The sequence below is a fragment of the Scyliorhinus torazame genome, chromosome 5 (genome assembly GCF_047496885.1).
Source record: "Scyliorhinus torazame isolate Kashiwa2021f chromosome 5, sScyTor2.1, whole genome shotgun sequence".
In the NCBI taxonomy this organism is placed as follows: Eukaryota; Metazoa; Chordata; class Chondrichthyes; order Carcharhiniformes; family Scyliorhinidae; genus Scyliorhinus; species Scyliorhinus torazame.
In genome coordinates, this window is record NC_092711.1 from 215,427,972 (window position 1) to 215,443,018 (window position 15,047).

Consider the following 15,047-nt stretch of genomic DNA (forward strand, 5'->3'; position numbering starts at 1 on the left):
CCAACGGCATTACATTGCAGCTCTAGATGAATATCCAACTTAAGGATGGGGTCTTGTTCAAGTAAGCCATTTGCAGTAACTTCAAATTTTGAGTGCTAGCATATTTTACTTATTTACCACAAAATCCGAAGTAACATGAAGGAAGGTGCATGAATTCTTAACAAGTAGGCTGGTACCTATCGATCCTCGGATTGTTACTTTGCAAGATGAGTACACACTCTACCTTTTAAAAATTATTTTTCAGTCAATTTATCCACTAATTATTGGCTTCAAACTTTTCTCACCATTCTTATTGTTGTTTTGGATATGTTTCCAGCTAAATTGTTGGCTGCCAGATCAGCAGTCTTAAAACACTAGTGCACAGCTGTGTAGCAGAATAAATAAACATGTGTATGTATGTGAGAACATTTGGAATCAAGTGATGAGTGAACACGAGTTTCAAAACTTTAAAAACATGTTTAGCATACCCAATTTCTTTTCCAATTAAGGGGCAATTTAGTGTGGCCAATCCACCTACTCTGCACATCTTTGGATTGTGGGGGTGAGACCCATGCAGACATGGAGAGAATGTGCAAACTCCACACAGACTGTGACCCGGGGCCAGGATCAAACCCAGGTCCTCAGCCCCGTGAAGCAGAAGTGCTAACCATTGCTCCACTGTGCCACCCACGAGTTTCAAAAAGTAAACATTTTAAATAATATTTTGCTAATCTCAAAATAATGCATTAATTTATGGGAAAGACAAGCTGTTCAAGCAGGTCAAGTTTAAAAAAGAAACAATGAGGCTACATATTTTAGGGCTTCAAAGAATAATTAATCCAGTGAATCACTGTGACCTTAAGCAAATTTATCAAATTACCTTAAAACTAATGAAAACCATAATGAAGGAGCTGTAGTACTGACATGAAAGCCTATTTGTAACCACTGAACAAATTATCCAGAAGTAAAGGGTTTTCTCTCAGTCTAATATAATGTTAGTAATGCCGCTGGCATTTCTATTATTGGTCGTCTTTTGTGACAAAATCTAAGGTCCTGAAAATCCCAATGCACAATTTCCTCAGAGGATACAAGCATTAGATCATGACAAAGACAAATTTGAGATTTGCTTTGAAACACAATTGGAATTAGACTGTAAATCTCAAAGCACTGGTAGAAACCCTGGAAATACGAGCACAGTTTGACTTGTTTGCAAGGTAACACTGAACGTGTAAATTCAAGATCTACACAGGCAGATTCTTTGGCAAAACTATTGCTGGGGGGGCTGGTGACGAACTCCTAGCTTGAAAGTTAAGTGCCTGCAGAAACACTGTGGGAGGATCGACAGATTAAGACAGTCGGGGCCAGATGTTGTGTCAAATGAGCAAGTGTTTGAAATCGTGTATTGTCAGATAAGAGTTTAAGGTATTTACATGAACATAGAACATAGAACGATACAGCGCAGTACAGGCCCTTCGGCCCATGATGTTGCACCGAAACAAAAGCCATCTAACCTACACTATGCCATTATCATCCATATGCTTATCCAATAAACTTTTAAATGTCCTCAATGTTGGTGAGTTCACTACTGTTGCAGGTAGGGCATTCTGCGGCCTCACCACTCTTTGCGTAAAGAACCTACCTCTGACCTCTGTCCTATATCTATTACCCCTCAGTTTAACGCTATGTCCCCTCGTGCCAGCCATTTCCATCCGCGGGAGAAGGCTCTCACTGTCCACCCTATCTAACCCCCTGATCATTTTGTATGCCTCTATGAAGTCTCCTCTTAACCTTCTTCTCTCCAACAAAAACAACCTCAAGTCCATCAGCCTTTCCTCATAAGATTTTCCCTCCATACCAGGCAACATCCTGGTAAATCTCCTCTGCACCCGCTCCAAAGCCTCCACGTCCTTCCTATAATGCGGTGACCAGAACTGTACGCAATACTCCAAATGCGGCCGTACCAGAGTTTTGTACAGCTGCAACATGACCTCCTGACTCCGGAACTCAATCCCTCTACCAATAAAGGCCAACACTCCATAGGCCTTCTTCACAACCCTATCAACCTGGGTGGCAACTTTCAGGGATCTATGGACATGGACACCTAGATCCCTCTGCTCATCCACACTTCCAAGAACTTTACCATTAGCCAAATATTCCGCATTCCTGTTATTTCTTCCAAAGTGAATCACCTCACACTTCTCTACGTTAAACTCCATTTGCCACCTCTCAGCCCAGCTCTGCAGCTTATCTGTGTCCCTCTGTAACCTGCTACATCCTTCCACACTGTCGACAACACCACCAACTTTAGTGTCGTCTGCAAATTTACTCACCCACCCTTCTGCGCCTTCCTCTAGGTCATTGATAAAAATGACAAACAGTAACGGCCCCAGAACAGATCCTTGTGGTACGCCACTTGTAACTAAACTCCATTCTGAACATTTCCCATCAACCACCACCCTCTGTCTTCTTTCAGCTAGCCAATTTCTGATCCACATCTCTAAATCACCCTCAATCCCCAGCCTCCATATTCTCTGCAATAGCCTACCGTGGGGAACCTTATCAAACGCTTTACTGAAATCCATATACACCACATCAACTGCTCTACCCTCGTCTACCTGTTCAGTCACCTTCTCAAAGAACTCGATCAGGTTTGTGAGGCATGACCTACCCTTCACAAAGCCATGCTGACTATCCCCGATCATATTTACATGAAGCTCCTGTTAAGTTCCATTATGCTGAGGAACAGTTATCTCCAATAAACAATGGAGAAAATAATTTGCAACACGATTAATTATTGGTATAGTAATGTTCACAATATATTTTTAATAACTCGGGTGAATAATAATTGAGCTGTGGTTAATAATGTTGCCTACCCACACTGGCGGTGCTCCAATGATTGTAAACTTCCCAGCTGCATGAGGTTGGTTCTTTGACTTCTATCCACAGTGAATTTCAGTGGCAAAGATTCATGTATAACTTGTTCTACCTTGAAAGCTCCAAATAAAGAGTTAATCGTTTTGTTGAACAGTGGTTAAGTTGACTACTTTTAGGCTTCGAGAATTTTTCCAAGTCATTTTATTATCCTAACAAACAGCGTGTAAAAATTGTGAAAGTCTGATCTGAACACAATTGTTTATTGCTGGATCTGAAATAAAAATATCGAAAGCTTTGGACTATATATATGGAGATATAAAATATATGCAACCCCCAAAACAAATTGAGCAAAGAAAGTCCACTTTTTGTGTTGTACTAAAAGCCTGTAATCGCTTACCAATTCAATCAGATGGAACATTTGCATCATTTAATATTAGCAGAAGGCTTACATAGTGAAATTGCAGTAATGCTTAGTATCATAATATGAGGAAAGGTGTCAGTTTGTCTCTGTTGCCTATCTGTAATATGCTGGGTGTGACAATGTCTTCCCTGAAGGAAATGTGGTGGCAGGAGGTGGTAAGCTGAAGAACACCTGACTTGGATCTTTCTGGCTGCTGGCTACAATATGCAAAAGGCCTACTGAATGGAGATGGGGAGGATGATGTCATTAGGGAGCAACTAAAGAGGACTTTATGCTGTTTTAAAAACTGTCAAAAAGGACTGATCATGGAGATTTCTCAATCTTAAAGCACTATTTTACTTTTGGTCTTTTTTGACACAGAAATTAGAGGTACTTGATGACGATGCAGTTGAGATGAGCAGTTGTGACCCTGTAACACCTGAAGTTGAGCAGCTCCAGAAACTACTGACTTATAGGGTAAGATCTGTCAACATTGGAGGAAATTAGATTACTGTTCAAACATGTGCCAACTTTAATATGTTTACAGTAATTTACTTTTCATGAATGAATTGAATTGAGTACATTTTGCTGAATGAGATATTTGGCACAGTTAAGAATGAAGAGAAGTCTTAGATTAGTTAATGAGTAGTTAATCATATAATTACACTTGTCTCTGCTAATCATTTTTGTTTATAATGTCAAACTGATTGGGTTTGAAGTTGGTGGAAATCTTGCATTCAATTGTTTATGATTGAATTCAAGGTTGGATCGGAAAGACTTGTAAAGGACTATTTTTTTTGTTTTAATACGACACATCTATGAATGGGTTTCATTCTGATGTTCCAATGTATGAATATTATGTACACGAGCAGCATTTTGTCATAACTCCACCGCCCTGTGTCAGCTGCCTGTATTTTGATAATATCGTCATTTTCACAATTACCAAAGGGCTGTGTAACGTACAATTTTAAATTACAGTCATAAAGCTTTCCCGCTGAGATTTAGCTGGGTAAATGGACATCTCCATCGAGTCTGCACTCAAGCATTGCTTGAAACTGAATTCCTTCCTTCATTGATTATTATGCCATTAGAGTTTATTTTTGGACTTTGTGGTTTTGTTTTGGAAGTAGGAAAAGGGAAGGATGACATGAAACTGGATAAATAAATTGGTAAAGGGAAAAGACATTAGAAACCAAGAACAACTGTAGGGAATGAGACCTTTTTTCTTTCGAGGATCTTATTTTTAAAACAGTTACATTTTGTCGTTAATCTGTTTTGTACACTGATTCATTTTGTACATTTTTGAAATGAAACAGCAGCCAATGTCTAGCCAATCTAATTGTCCAGTCTAGCTGTTAGAGTGGATGGTTTTAGATTAATGATCTGAGGCTGAACCAGGCTTTTTGCAACCTTGGGCAGCACGGTAGCACAAATGATTAGCACTGTGGCCTCACAGCGCCAGGGTCCCAAGCTGGGTCACAGTCTGTGCGGAGTCTGCACTTTCTCCCCATGTCTGCGTGGGTTTCCTCCGGGTTCTCCGGTTTCCTCCCACAGTCCAAAGAAGTGCGGGTTAGGTGGATTGGCCATGATAAATTGCCCTTAGTGACCAAAAAAGGTTAGGAGGGGGTTACTGGATTACGGGGATAGGAAGTGAGGGCTTGAGTGGGTCGGTGCAGACCCAATGGGCCGAATGGCCTCCTGCACTGCATGTTCTATTTAAAAAAAACCTTGGTATCACATTTGAGTCTGAGATGAGCTTTTGATCACATCTATGCCTTCACCTGAGATCACATATTTCCACCTCTGTAACATCACCCAACTCTGCCCTTCCCTCAGCTCATCTGTTGTTGAATCCCTCGCCTATGCCCTTGTTACCTCCAGACTTGTTTATTGCAATGCATGCCTATTTGGCCACCCATTTTTCACGCTCTGTAAACCTGAGCTAATCCAAAACACCTGTATCCTAACTCCCATCAAGTCTGTTCACCAGCATCCTCATGCGTGCTGACCAATTAAACTGCGCTTTAGATTTGAAAATTCTCATCTTGTTTTTAAAACCTCCCATGGCCTTGCCCCTTCATCTTTGTAGCCTCCTCCTGTCCTTAAACCCTCAGATATCTACAGATCCCCATTTTAATTCATAGAATTTACAGTGCAGAAGGAGGCCAATCAGCCCATCGAGTCTGCACCGGTCCTTGGAAAGAGCACCCTGCTTAAGCCCATGCCTCCAACCCATCCTTGAAACCTAGTAACCTAACGTTTTGGACACTAAGGGGCAATTTAGCATGGCCAATCCACCTAACCTGCATGTCTTTGGACTATGGGAGGAAACTGGAGAACCCGGAGGAAACCTACGCAGACACGGGGAGAAAGTGCAAACTCCACACAGTCACCCGAGGCCGGAATTGAACCCGGGACCCTGGAGCTGTGAGGCAGCCGTGCTAGCCACTGTGCCACCGTAAATCAAAATAGCGTTGTCTTCAGCCGTCAATGTCCTAAGCCCTGGTATTCCCTGCTTAAACTTGCTCACCTCTCTTTCTAGATTGAGGGCACTTCTTAAAACCTACCCCTTTGACCAAGCTTTTCGCTTACCCTTCAATGTTTGACTTTGTTTGATGCTTCTGTGAAGCACTTGGGGATATTTTACTGGGTTAAAGGTACCAGAAAGTTGCAAGTTGTTGTTTGTAATAACGAATGTCTTTTGGTTCCCATAATTCATGGAAATCCATTTTATTGCCAAGTACTGGCCTGTGTCATCAAATAAATCTGCCATTTAAATTACTACTAGATATGACACATGATACCACATTGTCATTCTCCACAGCATGGCTGCCTTTTCATTCATATAAATCTTTCTAATTGCCAGCAGAAATTCTATGAATTATATTTTATATTAAATTGGGATGTTATTAAAATAAGTTTTGTTGTTTTGAAATTTGTTTATAAAGCAAGAGTGACAAAACTGTGGTCCACAGTCTGGATCCTGCCTACCAGCTTCAGCTACCTGGATTGCATGTGTTTCTGAAGTTCTTAACCTTAAGGGATGCCGATTGATCCGGTGTTCTCATTCACAGTGGAAAAAATCTTGAATTGCTTGAATCAATAGCCTAATCCCCATCTAAAGTCCTGTTTCTTACTTAGTCCTGTGGTTAGATAACCCTTCTTATAGACTGTTTTTGACCAAGCTTTCAACCATCTCTTATAACTGTTCTGACAACAGTTTAAATCCTGATTTGAAAATAAATGTTTAAATCAAAAGGCGTCAGTGCATCTAGCACAGAGTGCAACAAGCAATGAATGGAGTTGGTAATTCGTTCAGTGTGGGAATTAGGTGAAGTGGGGGAGGGAGGTTTTACTTTTTTTTCCTGCAGTCTTGTTTTCCTAACTTCACAGGCCAAAAGGCGCAGTGCAGACCAAAACCCCAAAGGCTGAAAGGGATTATCTGAGAACATAGAACAGTACAGCACAGAACAGGCCCTTCAGCCCTTGATGTTGTGCCGAGCTTTGTCTGAAACCAAGATCAAGCTATCCCACTCCCTGTCATTCTGGTGTGCTCCATGTGCCTATCCAATAACCGCTTGAAAGTTCCTAAAGTGTCCGACTCCACTGTCACAGCAGGCAGTCCATTCCACACCCTAACCACTCTCTGAGTAAAGAACCTACCTTGGACAGCCCTCCTATATCTCCCATACCGAACCTTCTAGTTATGCCCCCTTGTAACAGCTACATCCACCTGAGGAAGTAGTCTCTGAACGTCCACTCTATCTATCCCCCTTATAAACCTCTATTAAGTCGCCTCATCCTCCTCCGCTTCAAAAAATTCAATCAAATTTGTGAGGCAAGACTTTCCCTTCACAAATCCGTGTTGACTATCCCGGATGAAGCTGCCCTAGCTCCCTCAACCTTTCCTCATAAGACCTACCCTCCAAGCCAGGCAGCCTCCTGGTAAATCTCCTTTGCACCCTTTTCAATGCTTCCACATCCCTCCTATAGTGAGGTGACCAGAACTGCACACACTACTCCAAATGTGGTCTCACCAGGGTCCTGTACAGTTGCAGCATAACACCACGGCTCTTAAACTCAAGCCCCCTGTTAATAAACGCTAACACATTATTGACCTTCTTCAGGGCTCTATCCACTTGAGTGGCAACCTTCAGAGATCTGTGGACACGAACCCCAAGATCTCTCTGTTCCTCCACATTCCTCAGAACCCTGCCGTTGACCCTGTAATCCGCATTGAAATTTGTCCTACCAAAATGAATCACCTCGCACTTATCAGGGTTAAACTCCATCTGCCATTTTTCGGCCCAGCTCTGCATATTATCAATGTCTCTTTGCAGCCTGCAGCAGCCCTCCACCTCATCCACTACTCCACCAATCTTGGTGTCATCAGCAAATTTACTGACCCACCCTTCAGCTCCCTCCAAGTCATTTATAAAAATCACAAATAGCAGAGGACCCAGCATTGATCCCTGTGGTACGCTGGTAACTGGTCTCCAGTCTGAAAGTTTTCCATCCACCACCACCCTCTGTCTTCTATGTGATAGCCAGTTACTTATCCAATTGGCCAAATTTCCCTCTATCCCACACCTCCTTACTTTCTTCATGAGCCGACCATGGGGAACTTATCAAACGCCTTACTGAAATCCATGTACACAACATCAACTGCTCTACCTTCATCTACACACTTAGTTACCTCCTCAAAGAATTCAATCAAATTTATGAGGCGAGGCTTACCCTTCACGAATCCGTGTTGACTATCCTGGATGAAGCTGCATCTTTCCAAATGGTCATTAATCCTATCCCTCAGGGCTTTTTCCATTAACTTACCGACCACTGAAGTAAGACTAACTGGCCTATAATTACCAGGGTCATTCCTATTCCCTTTCTTGAACTCTCCAGTCCTCTGGCACTATCCCCGTGGACAGTGAGGACCCAAAGATCAAAGCCAAAGGCTCTGCAATCTCATCCCTTGCCTCCCAAAGAATCCTAGGATATATAGAGAAGCACCAGGATAAGTAAAAAGCCAGAGACTAAGAGAAGGAAGCTAAAGTTAAAGGGAGTATCTTTAAGATTAAGTAATTCGGAAAGTTAGCGCATAGGACTCAATAAGCCAAAGTTTAACTCATGGCAGGCGAGGTCAGCTGAGTGGAATGTGTGGCCTGTCATGCATGCAAAGTCATGGACCCTACTGGCATCCTAGATGACCATGTGAGCAGGAAGTGCTCCCAAATGCAGAAACTTGAGCTCCAGGTTTGAAAGCTCAAGCGGCAGCTAGAAACGCTTTGACACATCCGCTAAACTGAGAGTTACGTGGGTAGCATGTTTAGGTCACTCTGCAACTCAAGGAACCTGAGGAAAAAAGGGAATGGGTGACCATCAGGCAGTCAGAAACAAACAGGTAGCGCAGGACACTCCTGAGGTCCTGCTCACAAATCGATTTTCCATTTTGGAAGCTGATGAATGAACTGGTTCCTCCAGGGTGTGCAGACAGAGCCAAATATCTGGTACCACAAGCGGCCTGACTGCTGGAGGGAAGGAAGAAGAAAATGGGAATGGTAGTGGTAGGGGATTCATTAATTAGGGGAGCAGATGTGACTCCAGTATGGTGTGTTGCCTCCCTGGTGCTAGGGTCAGGGATCTCACCTAGCGGGTACAGGACACCCTGAAGGGAGGAGGGTGATAAGACAGAGATTGCATTACTCATTGCTACCAATGATATAGGTAGAATGGGAGACAAGACCCTGTGTCAAAAGTTTAGGGAGCTAGGTAGTGGACTAAAGAGCATGACCTCAAAGGTTGTAATCTCTGGATTACTCCCAGTGCCATGTGTGACCCAGTACAGAAATAGGAGAATAGAGCAGATGAATGCATGGGTCAAGAGTTGCGCATGAGGGAGGGGTTTAGATTTCTGGACCACCGGGATCTTTTCTGGGCAAGGTGGGACCTGTACAGCGGGACGGTCTGCACCTGAACCAGAATGGGATAAATATCCTTGAGGGTGGGTTTCCTCGTGCTGTTGGGAGGGAACACTGTTTATGCAATAGGAACACAGTTTCAAGGGAATAACGCGAGGCTAGATGGCCTCTACTTTAAACTTTAATGCTAGGAGTATCATAGGTAAAGCAGATGAATTAAGAGCATGTATTGGCACGTGGAGTTGTGATGTTGTTGCCCTCACAAAGACATGGTTGAGGTGACGAATGTGATATAAAATAGTTACTTTAGAGATATTAGTTAATGTAATGTAGAAATAAGCCACTTTGATTCTGGCAGGTAGAGACAAAGGGATTTGAGACCGCATGGAAAAAGCAGGAAGAGGTGTGTCTATGAGAGTGATGCTGCATTGATAGGGGCCGGAGAAAGGGATTGGAAGTGAGCCAATCAGAATAGATCAAACAAGTCAGGAGGGACATAGGATGACCTATGGGTGTCGAGTATGTGAAACTTGATGCCATTTGAATGTATGAGTACTGATCTCTTTGTCTGGGACCTTCACTTAGTTCCCGGGACTGCAGACAGCAACATGTTGTCTGTATCACTGTGGACTAGGTAGCTTGCAAGCTGAATAAAATAACTTCTTTTTACGTGCAAATCCATCTCGACTTTTATTGAGGCCAGACTGATGGAGAAAGAAATTTGGGATTCAACATTTGGTGCCGAAAACCGGGATTTCTCAGGGCGATCCTGATCCAACTGCGAAATCAGAATTAGACTGATTATGAACAGGAGGATGGGGAACAAAGGGCCCTCAATGTAGAACTGGAAAACGACCGCGCATTGATTGTTCCCCTCTTCTTATCGTCTGATTAGTCTGGTCACTCGCGGTTGGCACAGAAAGACCGCCTCGACGAAATCACAGGTCAGTCTGGGGATTAGCATTTTAATTGATGGGATTTCATAGAGTTAATTCGGCTGGGGTAGGCTGTATTGTTGATGTGACATTTAAAATATAAATGGTTCAACTTCATTTGTGAGTTAATTCGGCTGGGGTAGGCTGTATTGTTGATGTGACATTTAAAATATAAATGGTTCAACTTTATTTGTGAGTTAATTCGGTTGGGTTACGTTATGAGAGGTCGATGTAACATTTGAAATTGAAAATGGTTCACCTCTATATGTGTGTGTGTTAAAAATATAGTTGATTAAGCTAAAATTTTCTCTTTGGACTGTAGTGGCGAAAAAACGCAGTTCCGAGGACTAGTTGAGATTATGGGGAATTCCTTGGATAGCACAAATGATCCAGGCATGCCACTGCAAATATTATGTGATAAATATCCGGACAAAGCGAAGGATTTTAGAAAATTGTCAGCACAGTTAAGAACTAAAATGGGAGATGAATGGCCACTAGGGGGAACCAAAGACCTAGAAATGGTTAAGAAAATCCAGGGACAAATTTGGAGAAAAAAATCAAGGTATGAAAGCTAAAGAATTAATTGGATTATGGAGGCAATATTGTCAAGAGGAAAAAGATAAGATTATGTTGTCCAGCTGGCAGGATAATGCCCTTAAAATGGGGATTCCAATTAGTGAACAGGGTAACCTAAAAACATTACAGATCTTGAAAAAGGAATGTGCATTTAAAAAAAGAGCAAATAGAGACAGGAAGGACCCGGGTCACACAAGAGACGAGCTACGTAGTTCAATGGCTGGCCTTGAATTGACAGAAGAAGAAAAATTCAATAATTTGGAAAAGTCAGTAAAAGTTCCGTCTGCACCCATAGCATGGTCTGCGCTCATTCCAGAACCACCAGAGTACAATAATATATACCCAGTCATTGCTCCCCAGATTTCAAATATGCCAGAAACTCAAGCCCTTTTGGGTGATAGTGTGGGTCCTGATTTACCAACTTCACAACCGGAAGAGCAAAAGGAACTCTGTCCCACAAGCCCACTTAGCTCTAGGACAAGATCTCGGACAGCGAGAGAGGGGCTTGACGCTCACCAGAAACAATTAAGCATATCACCTAAGTCTCCCCAAACTAAGGAGAAACCACAAGATTCGGGGACAAAGGAAGCTGAAACAACTTCTTTTGAAGAGAAAGAACTCCCCCTAGTGACAGGGAGAGACGTTGAAGTCTTGGAACAACCAGGGGAAATAGCTAGAGTGCCCCCTGGTGACATTTGGAGACAGTTACCGATTAGGAAGATGCGAAACCCCGACCCAGTGACTGCGGGAGCGAACCCCACGATAGACGTTTACTTCCAATGGACACCCAGTGAGATGATGGCTATTATGGCTACAATCCCAGATAGAAAAAAATCTCCTGCTGCCTTCGTGGATTCCTTGAGAACTACCATCTCAATTTATCAAGCTGATTCAAGGGACCTCTGGGCCCTAGTCCAGCAGATTTTAACCCCAGCAGAGTACCGCAATTATCTTAACCACCAGAATTATGCTAGTCATGCCGCACTCCAGCAGGCCTTTGCGTTAGACGACGATAGAAGGACACAGATCTTGAATGCGTTGAATAGCACATTTCAAAGGCCCATAAATCTTTCTGTTATCTTAGACCTAAAACCTAAGAAGACTGAAGAGCCAGAGGAATTTCTGGAGCGTTTTAATGAAATCTACCGGGGGCAGTCAGGCGATTTGCTGTATCAAAATGGTCAGAATTCCCCTCAATACTGTGCTATGTTAATGCATTGCCTACCACCTTCTGTGGTTACTGCTGTGAAATGTAATAACATGAATTGGACAGAGAACGACCCTTCCCAGATGGCAAGGGCAGTCTCAGCTGAATTTTGCGAGAACTGGAAAAAACCTCAGGTTCTTGCACCCAACCGGGGCCACTCAGCCGGGTGGGGCATTCTGAGCATATTGACACTGGGAGGTGTGGGGGGTTCCTTGGCTGTCAGTGATCGGAATTATTTTATTTGCGGCCTTACCATCTTGGGAAATGAAACCTTGGGAGCCCTCGGGGCAATAACTAAGGAGTTGTCTCAGCTACGGTTGTTTGCAATGCAGAACTGGTATGCTCTTGACTATCTTCTGGCCCGTGAGGGTGGGGTATGCGCCATAGCACAGGGCAAGTGTATCATGGGAGTTCAGGTCTTGACCGCTAACATCACTAAATTTATGGATCGTATACGGGATCACTTGGACGGGATGCAGGATCCTGGCTCTTGGGGTAACTGGGGATTTGGAGGATGGAAGGACTGGTTGATAAATATGGCCATGTATCTAGTGGTAGCTATCGGCTGCATCTTTGTGGGCCTGGCCATCCTTAAATGTGTGATGGGTAGAATGCGGGGTGCACTGGATCAGATCACCGCCCCAATCACCGCAAAAAAAAATTTAATTGTTAAAATCCATGAGGGTGAGGCAGATGAAGGGGGGGCTAAGACAGGAATTGGAAATGCAGCGACGGATCTTTTTAGATGAGGAACCGTAGCTATGGATTGGATAGTCCGGTTATCATGGAATGATAAAAGGAGGGAATGACGAATGTGATATAAAATAGTTACTTTAGAGATATTAGTTAATGTAATGTAGAAATAAGCCACTTTGATTCTGGCAGGTAGAGACAAAGGGATTTGAGACCGCATGGAAAAAGCAGGAAGAGGTGTGTCTATGAGAGTGATGCTGCATTGATAGGGGCCGGAGAAAGGGATTGGAAGTGAGCCAATCAGAATAGATCAAACAAGTCAGGAGGGACATAGGATGACCTATGGGTGTCGAGTATGTGAAACTTGATGCCATTTGAATGTATGAGTACTGATCTCTTTGTCTGGGACCTTCACTTAGTTCCCGGGACTGCAGACAGCAACATGTTGTCTGTATCACTGTGGACTAGGTAGCTTGCAAGCTGAATAAAATAACTTCTTTTTACGTGCAAATCCATCTCGACTTTTATTGAGGCCAGACTGACGGAGAAAGAAATTTGGGATTCAACAGAGGGAGTAGCAGGACTAGCAGTTCAATATTCCGGGATATATGATTTTCAGGCAGGACGGGAGGGTGTAGAAGAGGAGGCATTATTAATTCAAGAATCTTATTGCAGTGAGAAGGGACGATATCTTGGAAGGGTCTTTTAATGAGGGTTTGTGGGTAAAGCTCAGGAATAAAAAGAGAGCAGTCATACTGCTGGGAGTGTATTATCGACCACCAAATAGTCAGCGTGCAATAGAGGAACAGATATGCAGATAATTCACATAGGTTTGAAAAATAAATAATAGAGTCATTATGTTAGGGGATTTCAACTTTCCCAACATGAATTGGGATAGTCACATTATAAAGGTTTAGAGGGAGCAGATTTCTTGAATATGTATTCAAGAGAGCTTTTTAATATCAGCATGTCAAAGATCCAACAAGGGATGCTGGACGTAGTTCTGGGGAACAAAGCCGGACAAGTGTTTGAGGTAGCAGTAGAGGGGCATATTAGTGATAAATTTTAATTTGTCATGGAAAAGGATAGTCTGCAAAAAAAAGGTTTGGATTGAGAGAAGACTGATTTTATTACGATAATGCAGGGCCTGTCCGAAGTAGACAGGGAACAGCTACTTCTGGGGTGTTCAAAATGGAATTGGCGAGAAAACAGATCCAACATGTTCACTTTAGGGTAAAATATAGGAGCAACAAGTCCAGAAAACCCTAATGTCTAGGAATATTCAGGATAGGACAGAAAAAAGAGGCTTTTAACAGGTACAAAAGGAGCAAATCTACAGAGGCTATCATGGAGTACATAAAGTGCAGGAGGGAACCAAACAAAAGTAATTAAGAAAGCAAAAAGGGAGCATGAAAAAGCAGTGGCAGGGAAAATTAGGGAAAATACCAAGATATTCCCTAGGTATCCCTAGAATTTGGGACCAAGGGAGTAATCTGTGTGTTGAACCAGATGATACTGGTAGGGTGTTAAACGAGTATTTCACATCTGTCTTCAATTTAAAGAAGGAGGATGCGGGTGCAGAATTCAGACAGTGGGATGGTTGAGCAGCTTGACATAGGGAGAGAGAAGGTACTGGAAGTTGTGGCAGGCTTAACAGTGGACAAATCTTCAAGTCCAGATGAGTTGTATCCTGGGCTGCTTTGGGAGGCAAGGGAGGAAATTACAGGGGCTCTGACTCAAATTTTTAATTTCTCTCTAGCCACGGGGAGGTGCCAGAGGACTGGAGGATGGCTATTGTGGTTCCACTTTTCCAGAAGGGTGGTAAGGATGAGCCAGGGAATTACAGACCATTAAGTCTCAAATTGAAGAAAGTTCTTGACTGAAGGATTCAATCTCCACTTGGAGAGGCAAGCTTTGATCAGGAATAGTCAGCATGGTTTTGACAGCGGGCGGTCATGCCTAACAAATTTGATGGAATTTTTTGAGGAGGTGACCAGGTGTGTCGATGAGGGTAGTGCAGCTTATATGGATTCCAACAAAGCCTTTTACAAGGTCTCACATGAGAGACTGATAAAGAAGGTAAAAGCACATGGGATCCAGGGTAACGTGGCAATTTGGATCCAAAATTGCTTCATGATAGGAGACAGAGAGTGGTGGTAGAAGGCTGTTTGACTGGGGGCCGGTGTTCAGTGCTGTACCACAGGAATCGGTGCTAGTCCCATATTGTTTGTGATATATATAAACAATATAGAAGAAAATGTGGGGAGGTATGATGAGTAAGTTTGCAGATGACACGAAGATTGGCCAGGTGGTTCACAAAGGCCTTAGGTTACAGGGAATTTGGATGGATTGGTCAGATGGGCAGATGGAATTTAACCCTGACATGTGTGAGGTGAAATGTGTGAGGTGATGCTCTTTGGTAACACAACAAGGGAGTTTTCAATGAATGGCAGGACACTAGGAAG

At 43.0% G+C, this 15,047-nt stretch overlaps 1 protein-coding gene across 9 annotated transcripts in view; it reads left to right on the forward strand.

Annotated features, from left to right (window-relative positions):
- hdx (highly divergent homeobox) overlaps positions 1–15,047 on the forward strand; it is a 233,682-nt gene that overhangs the window by 195,180 nt on the left and 23,455 nt on the right. For 8 of the 9 annotated variants that reach the window (XM_072505124.1, XM_072505118.1, XM_072505115.1 and 5 more), the window contains one exon: positions 3,635–3,730. The exons of the other annotated variant lie outside the window; for it this stretch is intronic. In XM_072505124.1, coding sequence (XP_072361225.1) covers positions 3,635–3,730 — 96 coding nt within the window. The remainder of the gene's footprint in view (positions 1–3,634; positions 3,731–15,047) is intronic. 9 annotated transcript variants of the gene reach the window in all.